Source organism: Salmo salar, chromosome 01 (assembly GCF_965601325.2).
Source record: "Salmo salar chromosome 01, fSalSal1, whole genome shotgun sequence".
In the NCBI taxonomy this organism is placed as follows: Eukaryota; Metazoa; Chordata; class Actinopteri; order Salmoniformes; family Salmonidae; genus Salmo; species Salmo salar.
Genome location: NC_138291.1, coordinates 148,160,532 through 148,172,966, shown reverse-complemented (window position 1 = coordinate 148,172,966; position 12,435 = coordinate 148,160,532). Strand labels below are relative to the sequence as shown.

The 12,435-nt window shown below is 40.6% G+C and overlaps 2 protein-coding genes across 9 annotated transcripts in view; one reads left to right on the top strand and one right to left on the bottom strand.

Moving 5' to 3' along the window:
* si:ch211-127i16.2 (putative flavin-containing monoamine oxidase A) overlaps positions 1 to 2,667 on the top strand; it is a 41,117-nt gene extending 38,450 nt beyond the window's left edge. For 5 of the 8 annotated variants that reach the window (XM_014132239.3, XM_014132252.3, XM_014132246.3 and 2 more), the window contains one exon: positions 492 to 2,667. In XM_014132239.3, coding sequence (XP_013987714.3) covers positions 492 to 828 — 337 coding nt within the window. In that variant the 3' untranslated portion in view covers positions 829 to 2,667. Of the gene's footprint in view, positions 1 to 418 lie in introns of all 8 variants that reach the window. The other 3 variants (XM_045690523.2, XM_045690510.2, XM_014132257.3) reach the window with 1 other exon arrangement.
* A 6,461-nt stretch (positions 2,668 to 9,128) lies between these two features.
* Positions 9,129 to 12,435, bottom strand: part of lrrtm4l1 (leucine rich repeat transmembrane neuronal 4 like 1) — a 67,413-nt gene continuing 64,106 nt past the window's right edge. The window contains exon 3 of the mRNA XM_014132218.3: positions 9,129 to 10,160. Within this exon, the coding sequence (XP_013987693.1) occupies positions 10,095 to 10,160 (66 nt within the window). The 3' untranslated portion in view covers positions 9,129 to 10,094. The remainder of the gene's footprint in view (positions 10,161 to 12,435) is intronic.

Genomic DNA, 12,435 nt, shown 5'->3' with positions numbered 1-12,435 from the left:
CATAATCAAATAACATTAATCTCAGACACACATACTGTACCCCCAAGACGCCCAAGACATGCCACCAGGGGTCTCTTCACAGTCCCCTAGTCCAAAATTCACGGCAACGCACAGTATTATATAGAGCCGTGATCGCATGGAACTCCCTTCCAGCTCCAATTACTCAAGCAACATCAAGAAAGATTAAACAAAATGTCATGGAACGGCGGGGACTGTGAGGGGACACACACATAAACACACACAAACACACACTAACACACACATTATTTTGGGGGGGTTGTAGTGTTTGTATTATTGTTAAATTTTTCTGTTGTATTGTTTGTATATTGTTGTATTTTAAATTTGTGTGTGACTGTCCTTCTATCAGTCTATCAGTGTTTTGTTACTTGTCATGTATTGTGTTTTATGTGGATCCCAGGAAGAATAGATGCTGCTCCTGCAAAAGCCAATGGGGATCCAAATAAACAAATAAAATGAACTCTCCTTCCCAGGATCCACTGGGCCGGCACGGAGACGGCCACCAAGTGGTGTGGCTACATGGATGGGGCAATTCAGTCAGGTCAGAGGGCAGCCCTTGAAGTCCTAGCCAGGCTGTGCCCTTTCACCCTGACCCAGGAGGAGCAGGAGGCTATGCAGGCTGCCCAGAACCAGAACCATGACTCTGGACCATGCCAACACTTACCTTCCACGTCCCATCTCCGCAGGGCTCTGATCCTCACCACGCTCATCATGGCCACTGCTCTACTATTGGCTCAGCCCCAGCTCTGCCGAGACTGGATTGGACAAGCTCGGCAGGTAGTGCTACGGAGGTTTGCTTTGTGGCAGTAAAATATGCTGTTGTGTTGGCAAAACATCCACTTGAGAGGGAAATGCCTCCCCTCACAGATATCTAAAGATGTTAAATACGATTGAATTATCTGTGACATACAGTACGGTTAACACTGTTTGCCTGGTGGACATGTTTCATTTAAAGAAATGTAATGCTTGTACGGTGTAATGTGGTGGTGGGTGAGACTATACAGAAAAAACACTTTTACTTTGGACTGCATTGTACTGTAAGTAAATGAAATTATATGTAAAGGGCTTTATTTATGAACATTCCCTACAGTCGTATTAAGTCATACAGTGCCGTCAGAAAGTATTCACACCCTTGACTTTTTCCACATTTTGTTGTGTTACAAAAGTGGGATTAAAATGGATTTAATTGTAAAAACAATTGTCAACAATCTACACAAAATACTCTGTAATGTCAAAGTAGAAGAAACATTCTAAAATGTAAAAAAGTGTATGAAAAATAAAACACATATCTTGATTACTGAGTCAATACATGTTAGAATCTCCTTTGACTGTGATTAAAGCTGTGAGTCTTTCTGGGTAAATATTTGCCCATTATTCTTCAAATTCTTCAAGCTCTGACAAATTGGTTTGATCATTGCTAGACAACCATTTTTACATCTTGCCATAGATTTTCAAGTAGATTTAATTCAAAACTGTAACTCGGCCACTCTGGAACATTCACTGTCTTCTTGGTAAACTACTCCAGTGTAGATTTGGCTTTGGGTTTTAGGTTATTGTCCTGCTGAAAGGGGAATTAATCTCCCAGTGTCTGGTGGAAAGCAGACTGAACCAAGTTTCCCTCTAAGATTTAAACCTCTGCTGTTCCATTGCGTTCATTTTTTTATCCTGAAAAACTCCCGAGTCCTTAATGACTACAAGCATACCCATAACATAATGCAGTCACCACTATGCTTGAAATATAAAGAGCGGTACTCAGTAATGTGTTGTGGATTTGCCCCAAACATAACACGTTTCATTCAGGACAAAAAGTGAATTGCTTTGCCACATTTTTTGCAGTATTACTTTAGTGACTTGTTGCAAACAGAATGCATGTTTTGGAATATTTTTTATTACGTAAAGTCTTCTTTCTTTTCACTCTGTCAATTATATTAGTATTGTGGAGTAACTACAATGTTGTTGATCCATCCGCAGTTTTCTCCTATCATAGCCATTAAACTGTAACGTTTTTAAAGTCATCATTGGCCTCAAGGTGAAATCCCTGAGTGGTTTCCTTGCTCTCCGGCAACTGAGTTAGTAAGGACACCTGTATCTTTGTAGTGACTGGGTGTATTGATGCACCATCTGAAGTGTAATTAATAACATCACCATGCTCAAAGGGATATTCAATGTCTACTTTTATTATTATTATTATTATCTACCAATAGGTGGCCTTTGCGAGGCATTGGAAAACCTCCATGGTCTTTGTGGTTGAAATTGTGTTTGAAATTCACTGCTCGACTGAGGGACCTTACAGATAATTGTATGTACCTCATGTACAGCGATGTGGTAGTCATAAAAATATATGTTAAATGCTATTATTGCATACAGTGACAAAGGGGTTGAATACTTATGACTCGACGTTTCAGCTTTTAATTTGTAATTCATTTGTTTAAAAAAATTATACAAAAACATAATTCCACTTTGACATTATAGGGTAAAAATAAAATAACAAATGCAACATTCAACATTTAATCCATTTTAAATGCAGGCTGTAACACAACAAAATTTGAAAAAAGTAAATGGGTGTGAATACTTTCTGAAGGCACTGCATATCAAATTATTTCACAACATTAGCTCTATGCTTTTCAAATAAATCATATTATACAGTTATCAGCCTCTGAGTTATTCCATTAGAGAAGAATATAGAAATTCAAATAGGCTAACAAGATGAGTAGTGTGTTAAATTAAATTGACATGCATTTAACTCTAAAATGACATGGACGGTACACCAGTGCCATGGTGAATAGAGGACAATACAATATATAGTATTTTCCTACGGTTCGTATTCATTCTGAGGATATTCCACATTTCTTCATGGTCACACAGCAAGTAGCCAACAATGTAGGTTTGATTTGAATTAAATTAGGTGTGTTTGAAAACTGGTCTTGACTAGGTTTGGAAAGCACATTTATGATATGCTGTGTTTTTCCCAACGAGCAGGAAAAGCCTGCTATTGCAGCTTTGTGATATCGCCAGGCAGTGCTTACGCACTCACTCTTTCAAACACACACATGCTCCCTTCCTCAGACACACACATACATGCAGACACACACACACACAAAGCCCCCCCACGCACTTAGATGAGTGTGTGATGGATGAGCCAGTCATACAATGGTAACTTCCCAGTGTAAGTGATTTAATCGCTATCGCTCAATTGCACAGTTGAAAGCTTTTTGTCAGACCCAGTCTCCCTTCTAGGGGTATCTCTCACACCCAGCGGTCACTGGACCTCGGTATTGGGTCTCCGTCGGTGCCATGACGTGTTATTTGTCTTCGCTATCACTGGTTTGCAGTGGATCAACCGCTCGTTCTCCCTGGTTTTGTTTAAACCAGCCCAGATTAAATCAAGCCAAGCAGCACCACATCTCTTTGTATGTGTCAATTTGTGGGCCCCCGAATGGGTCACAGGACAAATGGTCCCTGGTGGTTCAAAATTCCTAACTGCACATCAATTCAATGTCCATTTGTTGGCATAGTATAGTATCTCACCTGATATAATACCAACACACCCACATGGAGAGCTTAGAAAACAGATGCTATGGTTGGTGAATATGGGTAGTTCCTTCTCACTGTATATACAGTATGTCATCGGCAGCATAAGTCATGCATGTGCCATCTGTTAGCTGTTATTTCTGTGGTCATTTAACGCGAAGTGATGAGTTGACTCTGTTCTGGGTGAATCACTGCCGAGTGACAGGCAGTTCCATACAGCTTTTAATGTGAAAGAGGTGGACCGGAAAAGGGAGCTAAGATCTTTCTGTCAGGTCTTGTCTGTGTCTGTCTGATGAACAGTAATGCTAAGGATCAGGGTATTAAAGTCTGTGCTTCGAAAATGAATGGTGGTCTTGCCTGAGTCTATGAAAAGCAGTGTGTAAAGTTTTTAAATATCTACTTACAATATTGCCATTGCAAGGTCTGCTTAAAGCTAAATATATGCTGTGTTTTCAGAAAGTCACAAGAGCATTACAGTTTGCTTGGGGGACATAGCTGCATTATAGTAATTAAAATGTGGAACCATAACTATCAACATTAATACTGTCTGAAGGAGATACAGGAATGCTAAATGTGAAATGAAATTGTAGAAATAAACCTTGAAACATAGTGATGATAAGGAGCTCTAAGGACTTTTTAAAAAAAAAAATATCTAAGGACTTTCTTTGAATTAGTTTCAGGGGAAGTCAACATACCCAACATAACCCGTGCCTTATCTGAAGTGGTTTTTTTTTCCTTTCTCTTTAGCTACATTATCAAGACTGCAACCTCTGAATGGCCTTACTGCATTTTATTGAAGGATGATTAGTAGGCTACGGTGTAAGCCATGCTGACTGATGTCATCTAAGAAATTGCAATTTTTTCTATATTGCACAATGAAAAGTAAAGTGAGATGGATTCAAATGAGCACTTAGCCCGACTACGTCAGGAATCTCTTTGAATTGAATGTGAGACTATGATGGTGCAACATTTCTTAGAGACAGTCCATGCACCGGTGTAAATGCCTGGGTATGGATGGGTGGGAGAGGAGTGGGGGATGGAGGCCATGCAAGTATCGACGCAAGCTTTCAATCTCTGTCCTCCCACTACCTTAAGAGAAGTAGCTAGCTAGCTAGCTTAAATCGGTTGATCTATACCCCTATGCAAGGCTAGCCAGGGAGATGCATTCGGCCATGAAGCACAACCTATGCTTTTAAGGTAAACAGATGACACGGACCTGCACACTGCAGAATGAATAGGGAAGGGAGCGTCATTCATTTATTGTTGCGAGTCAATCCCCTTGGGACTGTTGTGACTGAAGACGGCTAATTTCACAATTCCCTCCATCACTCCTTTCTCTCTCCTCTCACTCTCTGTGGCGAGAGCAACAATCACAGCCTCAGCAGGTTGCTATGGGCATTGAGGTGGAAGACAGAGTGAACAGAGCAGACATGGCCGTGGCAGTGAGGAAAGGGAAGTGGGAACAGCAATTCCTCCATCACCAATTACAGACCTGTTATTTCAACATAACTTGAAGAGCATGAGAAGGAAGAGATATTTTTACCCGACCCGTTGTGCAAAATTGAGTCTCGTGTGTTATCTTAACCTTTGATGAAAGAATAATTGTATGTGAGAAATGTATGTGTGAGGAGAATCTGTAAATTGGAAAGTGTATTCATCTCGACTGTAACATTTTAAAAGACTGTATTCAAGTAGGACAGAAAAAACACAGTGCTAGGTGTTTCATAAGTGCAGTACTCAAATTACGTCATACTTAAATGGGATTTTTTCACCATGGGAAAATGGTCCATGCAAGTGGAGTCTAACTGGCGTAGACACATTGCATAAATAGATACACTTCCTGGGTCTATTTTCGGTCAATAGTGGCCCCTGCTTGTTTCTTTTTGTGTCTAAGGACTGAGGGGGTGGTCTTTGCCAGTGCAAAATTGGAGAAAAATCCAGACTGGGCTGAATTGCACTGCGTTGCTCTGCCTGTTTCGACTATTGTGTATGTAATCCAAATTGCATCCACATGGGAGAGAAATGTGACAGAGTAGTACCTTCACAGTGTCAAGCTGGATTGCATACAATGCAGTGGCGGTCGGTGCCATTTAAGATTAGGGATGATGATTATTAGAGCATGGCCTCATTTATATTACAGCATATTGGATGACTGTCATTCATATTCCATTCACCCAGCTCAATGTAACATCGACAGGTATAGGCTACTACATTATACTTGCATTTTCCCTGTACCCATCATGAGGTTGTTACAACCTAGCCTACGACAGAAAGTCTATAACGTAGGTGCACAGTTGAGAGACACATTGGAGTAATCAAGGTGACAGACTCTTGCCTGCATCTAGCTGATCTGGGGTATAATCATTAGTCCAAACAAACAAGGGTTTCTATTGACAAATTCAGGTTTATCCCTCATCCTTTCGTTTTCTTCCATTTAAGAAACATTTTGCAACAGAATCGGTGGAATGAATACACCCCTGATCAACCGGACACACAGTTCACGTTCATAGCAGCCACATACAGCATCATCTCCTCTCACCTTTTAAATTAATAAAACAGAAAGCTTACTTTGACTTGGAAGAGTTGCCGTGTTGGATAGCCTTAGCCAGCTAGCTAAAATAGCATTCCTCTCTGTTTGACTCAGGTTGTTGAGTAGGCTAAATTAGCTGCATTATCTAAGTAAGTGAAACGTAAACTTAGAAGAAGAAACAAATACAATGAAATATAGCTAGCCCTCTCGGCTGCTTCTCCTTAATTTTTAAAGAATGTATTTGTTCAAAACTGAGAACCATGAGCCTCCAAGGTTTTGTATTTGAAGTCAATGTACCCAGAAGAGGACGGAAAATAGCTGTCCTCCGGCTACATCATGGTGCTACCCTACAGAGTGCTGTTGAGGCTGCTGTAGACCTTCATTGCAAAACAGTGTGTTTTAATCAATTATTTGATGACCTGAATATATTTAGTTTTTATCTAAAAAGGATAACTCTTTTGTTTCACTATTTAGATTTTTCCTCTGAGGAGCCTCCACTGGTATACACCAGTGTATTACCCTACAGTTGAACATCTTCACTCGGGGGCCTTCCGGAGGAGGAAACGTTATGGATGCCAACTGTCTGGTCTGGACCCTGGTCAACACTATACAGCATCATGCATTATTCAATTGGCGTGGTCTTTCCAACACAGCGCTCTGTCTGTGTCACTATCACCGCAGAGCAAGAGAGAGCGAGAGAGAGAGAGAGAGAGGAAGAAATGCCACAGGGAACACCAGGCAGATTTGCCATCTGGACCTCTGAGTTGACAGCTTGACACACGTTTCAAGAGCAACTAAACGCGGGAGCAAATTCACAAACTTGGCCCCCTCTTGAGAAAAGCTATGCTATGGTACATGGAGCGTAAAGCGGTTGGTGCAGCGGAGCGGTGCCCATGGTGTGTCACAGTATACGGTCGAACTGAAGTCAATGCTCCAAAATTAATTAAGCTAATGGTGATGTGACAGGAGAGATGTGTGTGGAATAGAATGGACTCTATCAAGCATAAACACAGACCAAACTTACAAATAAGCATACTGTGTGGCAGTCAGTCATTTGTACTCTCTGTAACACTCATGTCTTGTGAAGAGTGCTGATATCTTGGTCTGCTGGTAGTTAGCAGGTGCATCGAGGTCATCGTACAACTTCATACATCTTTAATAATTGCGTATGGACATACAGAGGCACACCCACGCACGCACACGCACACACAGGGTACTAACAAGCTCATCCAAAGACTACTCACACTTTCTCTAGTTGGTGTGCTCATGCTCACGTTTCCTTCAGTTTTATTATTTAATGTACACCCTGAAAATCCATATGCTGGAGAACAGCTCCGTAACAAATGTATATGGTTTCCATTACAGTATGGTAGAAAAAAGGATCAATGACATTTCCATTTTATCAATTTATATTGCTCACCATTGACTCAGACATCATTTTCATTATAAAACAGAACAGTTTTCAGTGAACAAATAGTACAGTTAATTATAAAATGTTCGGGGGGAGAAAGCAGAAATATACAGTACAAAATAGTTATCTTTTCAGTGTAGAAATCCATTAATACTCTTTTGACGAGGAAAACACCTCCAAGCTTAACCCCATTTTGAACACATACGAAGAACAAAACAGGTGAAACTAATGACTCCCCCATCCCTCTCAATCTCTCTGTACACACAAGCACACACACACTGAAATGTAATACATCCTTTGAACACTAGAACTGCCAAAGGGCAACGCCCACTGCCGTTTGATTTTGTAATTAAAATAAAGCAACATCCTGCTTCATCGCCGACTTTCCCTTAATATTTGTATTTTACATTGCTCAGCTGTCAGAATGTTTAAATGTCCTTTGTAAAAAAATTATCTGATAATGGATTCTATTACTCACTACTAATCTAATTGATAAAATGTATTTAAAATACATGTTGAAGTAGTTTTTATGTTGGTATTTACAGGTATTTAGGTTGATAACAACACAGTAGATGAATCTCAATGGGTCACAGTTCTCTAGCGGGTACACTTAAAAAAAAAAAGGCTTCTTCAGCTGTCCCCTTAGGAAAACACTTTTTGTCCTGGTAGAACTCGTTTGAGTTCCATGTGGAAATGGTTTTACATGGAACCCAAAAGGGTTCTATCTGGAACCAAAAAGGGTTCTTCTAAGGGTTCTCCTATGGAGTGTACTTGTATGCTGAGAAGCCCAGCGGTTCTAGTGTTAAATGGGATTTGACATATCCTTGATGTTGTCACATGTATTCAGCGTTACTCATAAGTTGTTAGAAGTGGCATGAACTGTATTTGTGGCACACGTACATAATACTGTATCTTGCTCAAACACACTATCAAGAAATGCAAACACACTCATGCATGAAGACACACTACAGATACACACATACCCACACACCCACCCACACAGACACGCACGTTGATTTGGCAGAAGAGCACTGTAGTACTATAAGAACAGGAGAGAGTTGAGGCTTCGTCCATCTTCAAAGATTACAGAGGAATCCGAGGAATCCTCTCTGGAACGTTCATCTTTCCACTGAACGAACGCACACACACACACACACACACACACACACACACACACAAACAAAAGAGCTGATTGGATAAAGAACATCCATCCCTCTAGTGCTCTGACCCTATGGCAATAGTCTCATATCAGTGAGTATTACCCCAGAGGGAACTCTGCTTTGAAATGGTTTCACTGTGAAATCCTCTGGTCCTCTCTTAATGTGACAGAACAACCACAGATAGAGTCCTCCCCAGTCCCCACGAGACAGAAGGCTGGATTCAATCTGTATTGCTGAAGCGTTACAGATTGCACAATGAAAATGTAAAGGTAATTTACGATTAAGCCGACATATGCAGCGTTTACCGTGAATGCAGTCTACACTAACGTGGGAAAATTGCCTTTAAATTTCAATCACGCTGACTGAATGGAGCCCAGAGACACTCAAAACACCCACCCCTAAAGGCTTTTGTTGTCAGAGAAAGATGGTATATTTTCTGTTCTTGAAATAGTCATATACTACAGTTGAGAAGTTTGAGACAGTTTTACTTTTTATTTTATTTCCTGTCCTGATTATGGGCCAAGGTGTGTAATTACAGTTGTCTGTGTGTCTGGGGATAGATTGAGTCCTCCACCAGGTGTGATTGGCAAGAGGATCAGTTGTTCTCCAGACTAGACTTTTTAGAAAACTACCTCCAGCTCCCCAGGGGACTAGATGAACAATGACAGCTTAACTCAAATATTACTCAACAGACAGGTGCACGCTGTAAACTTGTAAAGCAAACAAAATACACATAAATACTTCTGAGCCGCAAATCAGAGAATAGCTTATTTTGAAGCCATCTTGACGGAATAGAAATAATGAATATTTTTTGAAACCACAGCTGCAAATAACGGGTTGTTCAACAGCAAAGAAAAATCATGGAGATTGCATGGCTGAAACTTCACTGTGAAATGTCTGGGCGGTCACTTGTCACCTTCATTAGCTGTAATGTTCCGTAAGCTCCACAGCCCATTTCCACGTCGCCAGCCTCCAGCAGAGTGACAGGGTTCCACTGCCCATTGTGTCACACGCCAAGTCAGAGTCCCAAGTTTCCATGGCAACGGTCAGAGAGGTGCTGCAGACGCGAAGTGTTTCAACCCCCCTCAATCTGGACTAGCACAATTGGCTAATCAAAGGGTTAAAGTGGCCAGTGCGTTAACAGCAACCTAGGTCATAGCTGGATGAACACTGTCCTATGGCAGCTGAGAACCAGTCAGAAAGAGTATAGAGACCTTGTAAAAGAAAAGAAAACATAAATATTCAGTGTGATAGAAATCATGAAAGTCATTCTTGCTCCTATATTAGATTGTCAATGGGCTCGTGGAGGTATACTTTGAAGTGTGTTTGTAGACGTTTAGAGAGTGCCACTGTAGGACCAGAACAGACAGTAATGGAGAAGCTGTAGTGTTGTAGAGCCTGATTCCTCTGCAAGTTAGCAATGGGCTGGTTAAACATACATCTTCTAGTGAATGGTGGGTACGTCTCCAAGCCAAGCTCCAGGTAATGGTCGGGGACACGTGTATTCATTCTGAGGGGAAAATAAAGACGACAAAGTTAAAACAAGCGGTGAGCATGGTACATTGGTGGTGGTTACAACAAAGTAATTACAGTTCCTGATTAATCTGATCATGGCACAATGGAGCCATGACAATGCAAGCAAAGCAAATTAGGGTAAGCAATTAAGCAGACAATGAAATGCCACCGCTTTGACGGTTTAGAAGTTTGAAATGGAGTGGCTTCGCCTAATGATAGAGACAGAGCGAAAAGACTCCACAAAATTAAAATACTGACTCGTCATCCATGTTCATTTTCAAAAATGTTAATTAAAGTTTTGCCAATTAAATCAAATTGTTCCATTGTGTTCAATTGACCTTGCTTACATTAACACTTTATCTTAAACAAATTAAAACATCCTGTCTGAATACTAATGGTAATGTGTATTGTGTGCAACGATCGTTATCTCAATTACCCTCTAGTTGGACAAAGGCCTTAATCTAAAAAATCTCTGTGGTGCAGACCTATTAGGCTTCATTATGTTTCCCCCTTTGAAAGACCTCAGTAATTACATGACAAATCGGGGCTAGCAGTTTTCCTCTCTGCAGATATGGGAATGCATTAACCCATGTTGCTCCTCCTCAGCACTTGGGTTAAAAGTCCATTAACCTGGTAAAAAAAAAAAAAACATTTTTGTTCTTGGAATGGTTTGAATGCCAATGAAAGTCCCCAAGCTCCACTCCAGCTTGTTAGAATCTTCACACTTTAACTCCAGAGTCACAAGCTGTGAATGAATCTTAAACCCGAATAACGACAGGAGGAGACTCAGTCTCTGCCTTACCAAGGTTGCCTCTTTGCATTAACCTTTTAAAAAGCCTATTTTGGGGCTTGGCTCTAGGTAAATCCAATCTTAATAACGTAGATGCTTTGGATTTTGCCATCCTAAGCTATTTCTGGAGTTCTCAGAATCCGCATGGAATTCTAAATGTGAGGCTTTCTGCTGCCACAGCTTAGATAACTATGTGTCAGTGACAGATGCCCTCTTCCTCTGACGTAGTGTAAAGCTACATATACAGTAGGATGCCCTGAGACTAATTTGGATTCAGCCTGCTATCAAACATGCAGACACAACTCGCTCATCTCTCTCTAAACATTATCCGATCGAAATTTGTTGCGTCTACACATGGAAATAAAATATGTCTCTTATCTGCTTACATTGTCCATATTGTGACCAGATTCCCTGTATGCAAATTAACCTAACATGCCTCATATGACACACCAACTGGGCACACGCTGGTTGGATCAACTTTGTTTCCACGACATTTCAATGAAATTACGTTGAACCAATGTGGAATAGACATTGAATACATGTCTGTGCCAGTGGGAAGCTGTAAAAATCGATAGAAAACATCACACTTTTATAGTCAATAGTTTTATACTCTCATCATTTCAACCTACTTTTGTTATCCAACATTTTAAGACTGGGCTTAATCGGCTACAGTCCCTATAGACGGGTGGGCGGATAATGTCACGAAAATGATGTATGTGCATCAATGTTGCCCCAAGCCACACGGTTATGATTCTGAACGGTCAGATAGCTAGCTACAATGACAAGAAGCTGCCATGTGGGGAATCGTAGGTGGCTCATTTCAGCTCATTGTATCTTGTTATTGATACCATGTCTTATTTTGAGGTGTTTTGACTGATTTCATGTCAATGCTAATATGGCAACAACAAAAAATGCTAGCTCACTAACCAACAAATGTAACAATGTATTTTTTCAATAAACATTGGAGACTAAATATAGTTTACATGTTGTCAACAATCAAAGCCAACCCTGTCTGTTTTGCCCCATAGTTGTGCACACATCAGATTTGCTTCTTACCAACCAACCAACCAACCACCATCTATAACCTCGACCTGTCCACAGCAGTACAATTAAATGTTCAGTGAAACTCTCCAACCGCTAAAAAAGACACCAAACAAACGAGTATCTGGATGTGTGTACAAAGTACAATTAATGCACAGTATAAATAAAGAGGACACTTAGGTCCTAAAACAGAAACGGGTTAAGTTACAAAGCAGGCTACAAAGGCCATCTCTGAATGGCGTGGCACATTTAACCAAACAGGTCTGGACAGGGTTGATATTTACACATGGATGTTTACGTATACCTTGTCTTTATATTATTGTGATCTTGTGTTGTAAATAACTTTTAGTACAGGCCTAAACCTTACCAAAGGAAAAAATGTGGCATGCTGAGAGAACGACCCAGTTTTAGAATGCTCCAAATCATCGATGAGTGATTA